The sequence below is a fragment of the Leopardus geoffroyi genome, chromosome B3 (assembly GCF_018350155.1).
Source record: "Leopardus geoffroyi isolate Oge1 chromosome B3, O.geoffroyi_Oge1_pat1.0, whole genome shotgun sequence".
In the NCBI taxonomy this organism is placed as follows: Eukaryota; Metazoa; Chordata; class Mammalia; order Carnivora; family Felidae; genus Leopardus; species Leopardus geoffroyi.
The window spans coordinates 24,241,670-24,256,163 of NC_059337.1; the positions used below are offsets into that span (position 1 = coordinate 24,241,670).

The 14,494-nt window shown below is 34.7% G+C and overlaps 1 protein-coding gene and 1 long non-coding RNA gene across 6 annotated transcripts in view; one reads left to right on the forward strand and one right to left on the reverse strand.

Annotated features, from left to right (window-relative positions):
- The window catches only part of LOC123582624, a 148,959-nt gene that overhangs the window by 114,893 nt on the left and 19,572 nt on the right, over positions 1-14,494 (forward strand). The window lies entirely within an intron of this gene.
- The window catches only part of UBE3A (ubiquitin protein ligase E3A), a 93,881-nt gene continuing 79,833 nt past the window's right edge, over positions 447-14,494 (reverse strand). For all 5 annotated transcript variants that reach the window (XM_045448923.1, XM_045448921.1, XM_045448920.1 and 2 more), the window contains 2 exons: positions 4,955-5,098; positions 447-3,936 (listed from right to left, as the gene is read on the reverse strand). In XM_045448923.1, coding sequence (XP_045304879.1) covers positions 3,816-3,936; positions 4,955-5,098 — 265 coding nt within the window. In that variant the 3' untranslated portion in view covers positions 447-3,815. The remainder of the gene's footprint in view (positions 3,937-4,954; positions 5,099-14,494) is intronic.

Sequence of the window (14,494 nt, forward strand, 5' to 3'; positions counted from 1 at the left end):
AGGGTTTTAGACGCCAAGCTTGAGGAATATTTCTAATGGGAATAAATTTTGAGGCAGAAGTTGTTTAAATAAGCAAAACTGCATTTTAGCAGAATGAAAAAGACTGGAAGAGGTTACAGTCAGGGTGGCTAGTTAGAAAGCTACCAAGAGCAACCAGGTGATTCAATGGACCAGGACCTGAAAGGAAGTAGGATGGAGGAATGAACAGCTGGGAAGATTGGAGGGAAAAGAGCGGATACAAGCTGTGACAACTGAGGGATGAAGGATTTTGGTGACTGGGTTGAAAGTGACCCTTTAAAGGGAGAAACAATAGTAGGTAGAGATGCAAGATTAAGTTTTGGTATTGACTTTGAGATGCCAGAAAGATATCCTGGGGCTAGGGTCTGAACAGAAAATACGGATTTAGGCAAGAATCTTAAGGAGTCGTTGAGGTTGACCAGAGAGAATTGGGCAAGACAAGAACTTTAATTATAGTATCCATCCAAGATCTGGACAGTATACATCCAACCAAAAAAAGGAACCAAATAACAGGCAAATTAAGTTCAAGTTGTTGGCAAGATTAGAGCCCTTGCTGGCAATTCAGGTTATGAGCATTCTTCAGGACAGCATTTTCAGTAGGACAGAAATGGATTAGCAGCATTTCTCACAGACATTTGCATTAAAATCTTTTAGTTTTTTTTTTTTTTTTTTTTTTTTTTTTTTTTTTTAACAAAAGCCAATCTACTGGATTTGAACAGGGAAGAGGAAAAAGCTTTGGGACTTTGCATTTGACACTCTGTCCTCCCCAGGAAATTCTTTATAGACTAATGACACTGAGTAGAGGAAGACAAGAGGGAGTAAAATAGAAGCTTGTTTTTGAATTCTTTGGTGGCTCAGGGAAGGGGTGGGAGGGGTAGAGATGTTCCTTAAGAAGCTATGGAAGGTAAAAAAGGTGGTAAGGTAAAAAAAAGATAGATTAGATAGATAGATGACAGGATGGATAGACAGATAGCAAGGGGATCAAGACTATAAATAGAGTAGCCTCAGGAAAACAGTCCTTCCTGTAACAGACTATGAAACTGAGAAAAATCCCAAAGGGGCTTAAAACCCCAGCACAGTTGTGTTCTTATAGGAAAGGGAATGACATTGCTAGGTCACAACTATGAATGAATAACATCCGCAGTTCAGTTTGAAGCCTCATTTTCAAGTTGTTTTTTGTTTGGATATTTATCTTTCCTACACAAATGAGGCTACGGAAGTTGTAATTGTATTTTATCACACAATTAACCACAACCCAGGAAAGTAGTATACAGTATAGGGTCAGGAAATCTAACTCATTTGCTGAAGCTGCCAGGCTCAGGGAAAATTTGGCTTCAAGTTGTATTTTTATATTGCATGTTTGGAATTTTCTAAAATAATAAAATATTAAACACAAAGTTTCCATTTGGAAATTTAATTATTTTAGTTTATGGTTCATTTTGTCCCAGAACTTCTTGGGAGACTGTAGGCTGATTGACAGATAACCAAAATATGTAAGAGTGTCCAGGCAAAAATGTGCTTTAATAATATGACATTTGGGGTAGAGTAAGTAGTCATTAGTCAAAATTTCTGTTTTCCTCTTCCTTGAGATATTGTTCAGTGGCATTCTGGTAAACAGTAGTGAACAGGAGGCAATGATAAGAAGTGGTAACATGCCCAGGATAATTATTAAGCAAGTGAGAGAGGCTACTATGGACAACCAATGACTTTTTCTCTTAGAATATTTTTAAGGGTAGGTTTATTTTGAACTGTTTGTTAAAAGTCTATTTGATGTGAATTCTATATCTGATAACCTATACTCAATTACCATTCACAGACTTCATACAGATATATTAATACAATTGTAGAACTTCAATACTGTGGTAATAGAATTTGAGAACTGAAGAGCACACATTTCTTCACGAATTTATTATAAAATGCCCCCAGAGTATTTTATTTCTCTCCTTCTCACTTTCATTATACACAAGCACATGGATGAGACACTCTTTAAGATAACTGTAGTAGCATGAGAGTCCCTTGCATCAAGGTAGTGTACATACCTTAACAGTGTTCTAAAGGCTGGCCCAGAAAAAAACAAAAAACAAAAACGTTACTTTATCACAAGATGGAAAGCATTATTTTCTTTTTCCACTAAATTATGATGAAAAATGTTACTGCTTTATTTAGCAATATGGTACATAACAGATGTGTTTCAATTACTAAAATAATTAAAATAATCCTCAAAGACATCCTTTTTCCCCTCCAGTGATTTGAAAAGCTGTATTTTTCCTGTCAATTGCAAACAAATCATCAGCTGATCGTAGTCTGTTAAAACAATCATCAAAGCACAAGCTCAGCACATTAGCTGTATGTAGCTTGTAGTAAAAGGATATATCAATATGTTTCTCCTTAGTTAAAAATACATAATCCTTTTATTTTATATTGCAATAAAACAAATTAACACCACAGACACAGAAGACTAGAAAGGGGAAACTACTTACTTCTGAACTTCCAGTAATTTAAACGTATTTGTACTTTTCCATAGTACATGAAAGTAATATTTAACACTTACTTTTTGAAGTAAAACTTAATCTTTGGGGATATACAATGTAGATAGGACTTAAGAGTAATAGTTCCATTCATTTCCAGGTCTGCTTAATGTATGATTAGGTAAAACAAGGCACAATAGCCATCCTTTCCATTATGTTGCAACACTGATCATGTGCCTTGATAAAATGGCTGATTAGACAAGATGATGGCAACATGAAGGGAAGACTTTGGATTGTCTATTTAAAATGCAGGTAATAAGTAATTAATAAAAAATTTATTTTAAGTGCACTTTCACATGCTTTGAATTTATAATAAACAACAAACTTCCTAACTTTCTTGCAACAGGCTTGACTACCATTTCTTTTGGCCAAATGCACTTTTCCCCAGTAAACTTAAAACAACAACAACAACAACAACAACAATAACAACAACAACAACAACAACAAAATAATCCCTGTCCTTTCATATACTAAGAAAGAGGATTGGCTACTGAAACAGTTCATTGCAAGACACATGAAGACGACATACTGTGGCATGAGTTGTTTTTAATTTGTTGTGCTGTTTCTAAAGTAAAGTTCTGAGGGCTGCAGTTAAAACATTCCAAGTTCTCCCTTCCATCTTTATTGATTTCAAGATTTTGCACAGAAAACTCTTTGGGGACTAGAACAGCAGCAATTGCATCACACTGTTTTCAAGACTTCAAGTTTCAAAGCAAATTGTTTTTAAAAAAAAAAAAAAAAAAAAAAAAAAAAAGCACAGTTCCTGATTTGAGTTAGATACAGGGACAAAATAGCACATACTTGAAGGTTACACAGTCTACAAATGGTGGTAATATTTTCCTTGGGAGAGTAGTTTTGTTGGTATATATTTTTTAAATACTCAAAAAGGCTCAACCTCAAGCAGTAATAAACACAAGCAAAAGTGATTTAACCCTTAAAATAAATATTCAGAAAAACCTCTCTGTACATACAAGTGAAAGAATAAGTAACACTTTCACACCAAAAAAAAAAAAAAATAATAATAATAATAAAGGATTTGTTCATATAAGTAGCTGAAATCTGCTGTTCCAGCCCATATATCCCCAATAAAGAAGGGAGGCACAGACATAGGTGACTACTGTGGTTCACTATCTTACAGCCTTTTTGTACTGGGATACTATCACCACCAATTTTATCCCTCTTGTTATATGTATTAAAATTTTAAATTTCCTTTTTTTTTTCTTTTTTCATTTTTTTTTCCTTCTTCTTCTTCTTCTTTTTTTTTTTTTTTTACAGCATGCCAAATCCTTTGGCATAAGTGATGGCCTTCAACAATCTTTCTTTAAGTTTTTCTTTGCTTGAATATTCCGGCAGTAAAAGGACATTAAAGCAAGTATGAGATGTAGGTAACCTAAAGAGAGAGGAGGGGAAAAGGTAGGAAAATAAATCATGGAGAATACGCCCAGTACTAAATGATCCTACTTTTAGATGGTATATATAGTTGAGATGGTTTGCAATGCAGACTATACATTAATGCACTCACAAAGATAAACTTTTTGCTTTTCCTGTACAACTGCGAAGTATCAGTTCATTCAATACTAATGCTGCTGCTGCTGCTGACTGATAACACTGCATTCACTAAGCTATTATGACATCCCAGTTATTGTTTTAGGTATTTAACTGTTATATCTATTTTAACTAAATCTTCTCACAATAAACCTACAGAGGAAGTATTATCCCCACTACAGAGCCGACATCACTGAGAAGTTACTCTAAAATGGAGATAATATTCAAACCCAGTCAACCCAGTTTTCAAGATTTCAAAGTCTGTGTTCTTTAATGCTAATCAGAAATATTCTTGGCCATATGACTACATCAATGACTTGTAACAAATATAAGTAAATTAACGTTAAAGCCATCATACAGCAAATAATGTGGACTACTAATAGAAATTTTTCTATACGTTTAAACCCTTAAATAGGTTACTGTATGTATGATTCTTATTCAAAAAAAATGTTAACTTCTATAATGAAGAGAGAATAAAATCAAATGTCAAGATTAGGAAATTGGATTCAAATGTCAACATTATGAAATCTGGTGCCGAACAATTTTCTTAGCCTCAACTTAACCATCCTAAATAGATTACATAATATGGTGTTCAATTAAAAAACTGTGAAATTAAAAGCTGAATGATTCGTAACAATATGTAAAATTCCAAATCAAGTGAGCCCTGTAATAATTTTGAACTAGGCCACTGTTTTAAAAATTTCCTCAAACAGCAACAGCAAAATATTCTCTGAACTAATGTTTCATGTGATTTGGAGAGTTCTATATAAAATTGTCAAAGTGCTCAGAAGCTACTGGACAGTTCACATATGTGTGATATGGAATGTAAGGTTTCTGGTATATAGTCACAATTTAATAATTACCTTTCTGTGTCTGGGCCATTTTTGGCTATAATCATCTTTAATTTTCCTAGTCCACCCACAGGTGCTCTGTCTGTGCCTGTTGTAAACTGCAAGAAGAGTCTTTTCTGCTCATCTGTAAATGAATGAACAATTTCCCAGAACTCCCTAAGGAGAAAAGATAGAATACTGATTTTAGTTTGGCATTCATTTACAACTAACACTAATATGAGTTTATGACTTATTAAAACCATATTAGGGAGATGAACTGAAAGTTAATATCAGAAACCCTAAACTCCTGGTGATTTAGGATCTATGGATTACTTATGCAAATTTATCTTAAGGAAACAGTTTTAAAATCATATTATTTACAACATTAACCGGCAAACCCAAGTGTCCAATAGGAAATAATTATGTAAACTACGGTATACTCACAGTATATAATCAGAAATCAGTAATCAGTAAAGACAAAATCCAAAACCCAAATCCTGTTAAATGAAAGTAAGTGAAAAGAAATACTCTAAAAAATTAACTCCAGATGTCTTTGGGTATATATATTTTTATTTATTGCCCTCCACACCTGACTTCCTTATTCTCTTTGTCTACCCTTACCTTACTTAATTTTGGGCATTGGGGGTGAGGAAAGGTGATGAGAGATTAAGGACATAATAAAAAGAAACACACACACCCCTAATAGTAGTAATACAAAAACATACTTTTATATAAACTAGAACATTTTTGACTTTACGTGTTATGGAAGTGGGGATGGAGGATAATTTTTTTTTTAATTTTTAAAAAATATTTATTTTTGAGAGAGACAGAGAGAGAGAGAGAGAAAGAGAGAGGAAAGAGAGAGAGAAAGAGAAGGGCAAAGAAAGAGGGAATCTAAAGCAGGCTCCAGGCTCTGAGCTGTTAGCACAGAGCCCTATAGGAGGCTTGTGCTCACAAACAATGAGATCATGACCTGAGCTGAAGTCAGACACTTAACTGACTGAGCCACCCAGGCGCCCCTGGAGGACACTACTTACATGCAATTATTTTAAGAGAATGATTTGGTCCCTGGCATTCCTAAAACCTATGTGATAAAATTCATGTTGCTATAATCACTCTAAAAACAAAATAGGGGCGCCTGGGTGGCTCAGTCGTTTGGGCGTCCGACTCTGACTTCAGCTTAGGTCATGATCTCACGGCTTGTGGGTTCAAGCCCTGTGTCAGGCTCTTGGCTGACAGCTCAGAGCCTGGAGCCTGCTTCAGATTCTGTGTCTCCCTCTCTCTCTGCCCCTCCCCCACTCGTGCTCTATCTCTGAAAAATAAACATTAAAAAAAAAAACCCAAAAAATGTAGCTCATTAAAAGCAATCTTGGCATACTTGTTCGAATAATGAGATATCCATAAATTTAACATATATACTAATTCTCAGCTAAAAAAAAATTCAAGATTTTAGAAAAAAATTTAAAATGTTTTTTTAAATTGATCGAAGAGTACATTTTAATATTTATTTGAAAGGCTCTTTCCAGAATCTTAGCAGAAAAGATCACACTCCCTACACATATAATTATAATTCCAGTTTTCGATATTCTAATATTCCAGGATACAATTTCTATTATCAAAATGCTGGCATTTTTGTTGGTGCAATGCCAATACTTCTGACACAGGTTAGCAGCTTTATTAGACTTCTTGGCTCCCTTCAAAGTCTTCCTACTTTTTTTCCCTGACACTCTTAACATCCTCCCTACCCCTCAGTCCCAGTAAACCTCCCACTCCCCTAGAGAAAACAATAAAGAACTACATCGTAACAACAGGAAATTAGACATGGAACTTGCAGGTGCCTCTTTCAGGAACAGCTAAAATCACCCCACAGTTTAGATCATCACTTTTGGTTGGCTGACAAGAAAAAATAAGTTTCCTATAGCCTAGAGCTCTCTGTCAGGGCAGAATAGGTATCCTGCACACTACAAGGAACCAGTCATACCTAAAAAGGCAGATACAAAGGTATCCTTATCAGCATGGCTTCTTATTTATTTGGTTCTTTCTAAAAAATAGGAATTTAAAATATTGGAGTTACCATCAGTTTATATAATGAAAACACTTATTGACAAAATTCTTCTCTTAGTGTTATGTTCTATATTAAAATTCTGGTTAGGAATGCAACTATTTAGAAAACCAAACATGAGAGGCTTCTGCATTTCTTCCATAAGTGGTGGCTGCATGGATCACATCTCATTTATATCTCCTTAAACCTATTCAGATCAAAAATGAGAGAAAATCTGATAGAAACACTCATAACCTATGCTTAGATTAAAACCAGGAAAACAGAGCAGCAAACTCCCAACTGACATATCAGCTGGAGTACGAACACCTGAGCCCAAACTAGCAGAGTCCAGCAGGAGCACTATGGAAGAGGGGGGTGTATAGAAGAATAACACAGGTTACAGTTCACCCCAGAAGGGCAGAGACCCACCCCAAGAGTGAACTACTAAGGATAGGTAAGAGCACTGGCAACAAAGTGGCTAAAAGGAAGGGTCTTAGAAAAGTATCAGGGATTAGAAAGGACAGGCATGCTACCTGAAAGGGATGGGGAGCACCCTGGGAGGCATAAGTGTCCCTTGAAAGTAGCTTCTGGTTATAAAGGGATAAAAGCAGGAATGCCTGGGTGGCTCAGTTGGTTGAACGTCCGATTTCAGCTCAGGTCATGATCTCACACGGCTTGTGAGAGTTCGAGCCCCGCGTCGGGCTCTGTGCTGATAGCTCAGAGCCTGGAGCCTGCTTCGGATTCTGTGTTTCCCTCTCTCTCTGCTGCTAAACAACTCTCATTCTGTCTCTGTCTCACTCAAAAATAAACATTGAAAAAAAAAAAAAAAAAAAGGGATGGAAGCAGCTAATGAAAAAGGTCCTAATTAAACAAGATGGAACTGAAGAATCAGAAGGTGGTAGGCCACATGACCATGTATTAAAGAAATTGCACAACAGCAAAAGAGGGACTATTCGATCAAAAGACCACTAAAGCCATCCAGACTTCTCTCTACTCCCCCATGAGATCTACTAATAGGTCAGAAAAATCCAACCAATAGAAACAAAAATGAGAAAAACATAATTCCAAAGCCCAAATAAAGATATTATGAAACAAGTATAACAAATAAGAAGCTAAATTCCTAGCAGAAAAAATGTATTCTTGAAAAATTCAGTTGTGAAGAATGCAAACTGTGTAATTCCCACATTCCAATATGAAGACAGAAAAGAACACCATTAATAAGAAATACAAAGATCAGGAATGAACAAATCTGAAACAGAAATGGGAATACTCAAACATACTCAAGAAATATGAACATAAATTTGGAAACAGAAGGTTAATATATAAGGTGACCAAAGGAGAAACAGCATAAACAACATTACTACTAGGGACACAGAGATCAGAAACAAAAGAACAAGAAAACTGAATTTAAAAAACTAAACAAACAAAAAAACCCCACAAAAAACAAAAATAAAACAAACAAAAACCTAAAGAAATATGCACCAAAGCAGAATACAGAAAAAGATTAGTATTTTTAACTACATAAACATAAAAGCTTTTACTTGGCAAAAAAACAAAACAAAACAAAAACAAAAACCTAAGCAAAGTCAAAAGATAAACTCGTAAAAATATATTTGCAAATTTATTAGGGTTAAACAGCTAATCTAACATATAAAGTTTCTAAAAACAAAGAAAATAACCAATAACTGAGCAGGAAAAGGAGTAAGACTATAAAGAATACAAATAGCTCCTAAGTACAAGAAAAGATGCCCATTCTCATACATATTGAGGAAAACACAAATTACATTTTCTTAACTGGCAGACAGGTAAACATCAGAGTTCAAACACCACACTGGATTTGGGAAACTGTAGGAAAAGGGATACTCATATATTGCTGGTGGGAGTACAAAATTTTACAATTACTGTGAAGGAGAATTTGGCATTACCTAGCAAAAAAAACACATGTATCTACAATTTGATGTAACAATCCCATTTTTAGCAATTAAATGATACCCATACATACATATGGAATAATCCATGTATGATGATTCACTGTCACATTATTTCTAATAGCAAAAGGTTAGAAATAAACACTATGTCCTAATAATCTATACTGCTTTCACACAATGATAGTATTTAGCCATACGATTTCTTATAAAATGGCTTATTTCAGACCTCGAGTTAAGAATGCTCAAGGGTGACCTAAAAATTTCAAAATGTAATGAGGTGATGTTAAAAGCATACCAAAACTAAGCTGTTTGAATATCACTAAGAATAATGAATGTGAAACACACTCAACATATAAAAGTCCATGATTCATAACAATATTCAGTAAAATCCAAAAAACAAAACGAAACAAATTCACCCCACCAATTAAAATCCAAACTCATGGGGTGCCTGGGTGGCGCAGTCGGTTAAGCGTCCGACTTCAGCCAGGTCGCGATCTCGCGGTCCGTGAGTTCGAGCCCCGCGTCGGGCTCTGGGCTGATGGCTCAGAGCCTGGAGCCTGTTTCCGATTCTGTGTCTCCCTCTCTCTCTGCCCCTCCCCCGTTCATGCTCTGTCTCTCTCTGTCCCAAAAATAAATAAACGTTGAAAAAAAAAAAAATTTTTTTTAAATCCAAACTCATTTGTCATCACTGAATTATATCAACTCCTTACTCTAAAATATTTAATTACATTTTATTATGCCTTTTCAGTAGAACTGTTTCTCAAGGTAATCAAATAGCAACCATTGATGAGGAAAAAGAATGGCAGGTATATATGTAGAATGAACAGAAAAAATTTTTTTTCCTAAATCACCATTTTGCAACCCCCAGTGAAACAATGGATTCAGGCAAGAATACTGATACTAAAAATTAGAAGAGAGACAGATAGGAGGTTTTGGGACACTGATGGTGGCAGAAACACAGTTATTTTGTTTTTGCTTTTCTTTCCAATCTTCCTAATCTTAATCTCTCCCATAAAATCAGAACTAAGTGGATGACAAAAGAGAAGACCTACAGAGAGCACCTATAAAACTAGGTAACAAGATATCCCCCATAAATCCTTGCGTGTAAGTGAAAAGGAACACCACTGACACTACAAGACCTGGCTGGTATCGGTGTCAGTGGGTGAAGAAGCACAAGGAAGACAACTGCATTTCTTACAGCTCTGAGAACAATGGGACCTCAAAAACACCAACCCACTGGAAATCACATGTTAGTCTGAGAATAGCAGCTCAAAGAGTTATCCAATACAAGGGATCATGATACAGTGAAAGGTCTGGGCCTTTAAAGCTCTTGAACACTAAAATTCTTTTTTAAACTGAGGAGAAACTGCTGGACATAGGTCCAAATTGACCAAATCAAGAAAAAAAAACAAACAAGAAAAAGTCAAATAAATGGGAAGAGTAGAATAGGTAAGTTTCAGAAAATGAAAGATCATACATATATACATATAAATATATGTATATATTTTTATCATTTTGCAAAAGTAAAATGTACAGAGCCTTCCTGAAGCATGAAAAGCTGCCTGGCCTATCTCTCCCTCTTGCAAATATGACAAAACTCATTCTACTTAAAAGTAATGAGCAATAGGAAAAAAATCACAAACACTAAAAAGAGCTGTTACTAGAGAGAGAATAGTGTGTGTGTGTGTGTGTGTGTGTGTGCGCACACACACAAGAATGATGTCTCTATAGAGAATAAAGTACACTGAAAGATCCGCTAACAAAGATCCGCAGGAAGAGCTCTCCAGCCCCATGGGCCTAAGACATCATGCAACTCGGCCTGGTGAAGCAGCTCATTTCAGCCCCCTCAAACAACACCATCATGTATTGGGAGCCCCCATGGAATGATATAAATAAAGCAGACAGGAATAGTGCCACAACGTCTCTGGAAAACTAAATGTCACTGGAACCACAACCCACAAAATGTTTCACTTGTGAAATAATAGAAAAATCTCAGGAAAGAAACAGAAGTTAAAATAATAATAATAAAAAAAAGAGCTAAATGTAAATTATAGAACTGAAAAATACAATAAGAGAAAAATACCGGATGGGATCAATAGTAAAGATGACAGAGAATAATAAACCGAACAAGAGAGAAAACAGAGAAACAAAAACAACAGAAAATCAGGTGCATATGGAACAATATCAAATTATTAGAGGCCCAGAAAGAAAAAGAGATTGGAGCTGAAAAAGTATTTGAAGAAATGGCCAAAACCTTACCATGTTGGGCAAAAGACACAAACCCACAAATTCAAGAAGCTGAACAAACTTCAAAAAGCTTAAACAAAACTATTCTTCAGGAATAAAGGGGAAGTAAAGACATCCCTAGACAAAGGAAAACTAAAAGAAAATGCCATCAATAGACCTGTCTTTGAAGAATGACTGAAAGAAAGTGACAAAATATGGACTCTTGAAGCAAATGGAAAGAAGAATGGAAATGACAGAAGAAATGTAAGTAACATACAACAGAATACTATTCTCATGAGTTTTGTAAATCAAATGTGATGACTGATACAAACATTGTAACAGCATTAATAGTCAAGACAATTTTTAAAAGTGAGGAAAGAAACCTAAATGGAAGCAAGGTTTCCACACTTCACTGGAAGTGATGTTATCCACTTTCACATATGTACAGTGTAATATCACAGCAATCAGGAAGAACACTATATAAACAACATACCCCAATAAACACTAAAAGTAAATCAAGAGGGAATCTTAAAATATGCTCAAGTAACTAAATAATCCATGGAAGGCAAAAAGATAGAAACAAGCAATCACAAAGAGGAACAGAAAACAAAATGGTAGATGTAAGCCCTAACCTATTAGTAATTACCTTAAATATGAACTGTCTAAATTTGCCAATTATAAGGCAAACTGACAGAGTAGACTAAAAAAAAAAAAAAAAAACAAACAAAAAAAAAACTTTATGCTATTTCTAAGAAATTCATTTTGAATTCAGCAACAGGTTGAAAGCACAATGACAGAAAAAGATATCATGCAAACTTAAAAAAAAAACAGGAACTGTTATATTCATATTAGATTCAGAGCACAGAAAATTTCAAGAATACAAAGAGTGACCTTATATAATGATAAAAAGACCAGTCCAACAATAACGTATGATTCTAAATGGGTATGTACGAAAAAATGTTAAAAACTGAAAAAAGATATGCACCAAATTTCAGAGCCTCAAAATACATGAAGGAAAAAAAAAAGGGGAAAGGAGAAAGACACATACCAGAAAGAGACCTACAGAAATATGCTCCACTGATTTTTGACATATGTGAAAAAAGTAATTTACTGGAGGAAAGATAAAGTAGTAAATATAGAATATACACACAGAGCTCTCAAACTCAACAGTAAAAAAAAAAAAAAAGTCAGGTGCACTCTTGGCATTTATCATAGAAATGAAAATTTATGTTTACCTAAAAAATCACATGATTATTCATAGTAACTTTATTCATAACGGCTTTAGAAGTTTTTCTGAAGTCTGAAGTCTTTCAACAAGCAAATAGTTAAAAAGACTGGTAAATCCATAGCAAAGGAATAAACACTACTCGGCAATAAAAAGAAACAAATTATTGATAGTGAAAAAATCTGGACGACTTTCAAGGCTGAGTAAAAAAAGCCAATCCCAAAAGGTGACACATTATATGTGATTCACTTAATACAACATTCTTGAAATGACAAACTTAAAGAAACAGAGAACAGATTAGTGGTTGTCAGGGATTAGGGACTAGAGTGAGGACAGGGTAACGGTATGAGTGTGACTGACTTATATATAAAAGATCAACAGAAGGAATTCTTGTGGTGACAGAACTTTTCTGTATCTTAACCATATTCTAGTTGTGATATTATACTAATGTTTTATAAAGACTTCCATTGAGGGAAACACGGTAAAGTATACACAGGGTCTGTGTGATTTCTTAACAACTATATGCCAAATTACATGATCTCACAATAAAAAGTTTAATTAAAAGGAAAGTGTTGGGGCATCTGGGTAACTCAGTCTGTCAAGTGTCCAATTTGATTTCAGCTCAGGTCATAATCTCAGGGTTGAGATTGAGTTCCATGCTGGGCATGGAGCCCGCTTGAGATTCTGACGCTCCCCCGTTTGCTCACATGTGCATGCACTCTCTTCTCTCTCTCTCACACACACGCGCAAAAATATGTGTTAAAGAAGATTAACAGATGAGTAGGTTTGGGAGTAAAGAAAATCAGTAGAGACAAAGAGGCACATCACCTAATAATGGTAAAGGATCAATCCACCAGAAGACATCCACCAAGAAGAGGTACTGAGGTTCAGAGTGTATGCACCAATCAAAAAATATTTAAGATACATAAAGTAAAAACTGATAGAGCTGAAAGGAGGAATGAACAAATCTACCATTATGGAGCATTCAAGACCCTTGTCTCTGAGCAACTAATAGTCAGAAAATCTGCAAAATCATCAATGAACAGAATCTACATCAACATTTATAGAACATTCCACCTATCAACACAGAATTCACAAATTCAAAAGCATTGGGGAGTCATGAAGATTAAGTTCTCTTATTATGAAGAATCAAACTAGAAATCAGTAACAGAGGAAAATATTAAAAAACACTGGAAATTAAACAACATAATTTTATTTAAATAATGTCTGAAGAAAAAGTCTCAAAATAAATTCTAAAAAATACATAGGGAAAAAAATGAAAATCAAACATATTAAGAATATGGGATACAGCTAAAGCAAAGGTGAGGGAGAATAAAATTTAAAGCACTAAATGATTACATCAGAAAAGAGGAAAGGTTTCTAATCAATCACTGTTTCTATCCTCAATAACCTAGAACAAAAAGAGCAAACTAAACCAAAATAAGGAAGGAAGTAATAAACAGCAGAAATCAATGAAACTGAAAGCAGGAAAACAACAAAGAAATAAAAGCTGGCTTTTCAATATAATCAGTAAATTCAACAAATCTCTCAAGCAAGACTAACAAGTTCAAAAAAGAAAAACAAGCAAATTATCACTATGAGGAATTAAAATGGGTATGATCAGTTCAGATCTGCAGACATCAAAAGGATAAAAAGGGAATATTAAGAATTCTGCACACATAAATTTGACAACTTAAAAATAAAATGGATCAACTCCTTGAATAACACAAACTATCACAACCCACCCAATATGAAAGAAAACTTTAACAGTTCTACAAACATTAAACAAACTGAATTTGAAATTAAAACACTCCCCAAAAAGGATATTTCTAGGCCAAGATGGTTTCATTGGAGAATTCTACCAAACATTTAAGAAATAATTAGTACCACTTGAACACAATCCTCTCCTAGAGAGCAGAACACTTTTCAACTCAATCATGAGGCCAGAATTAACTCTGATGTTAAAACCAGACCAAGACAACATAAAACACCAAAACTACAGACCAGTATCTCTCATGAACTTAAACACAAAAATCACCAAACAATTAGCAAGTCCAATTTGACAATAACTAAATGGAAATGACTCAGATACACAATGGTGGTTCAATAATGGAAAATCCATTAATGTAATGTGCCATATCAAATAGAGGATA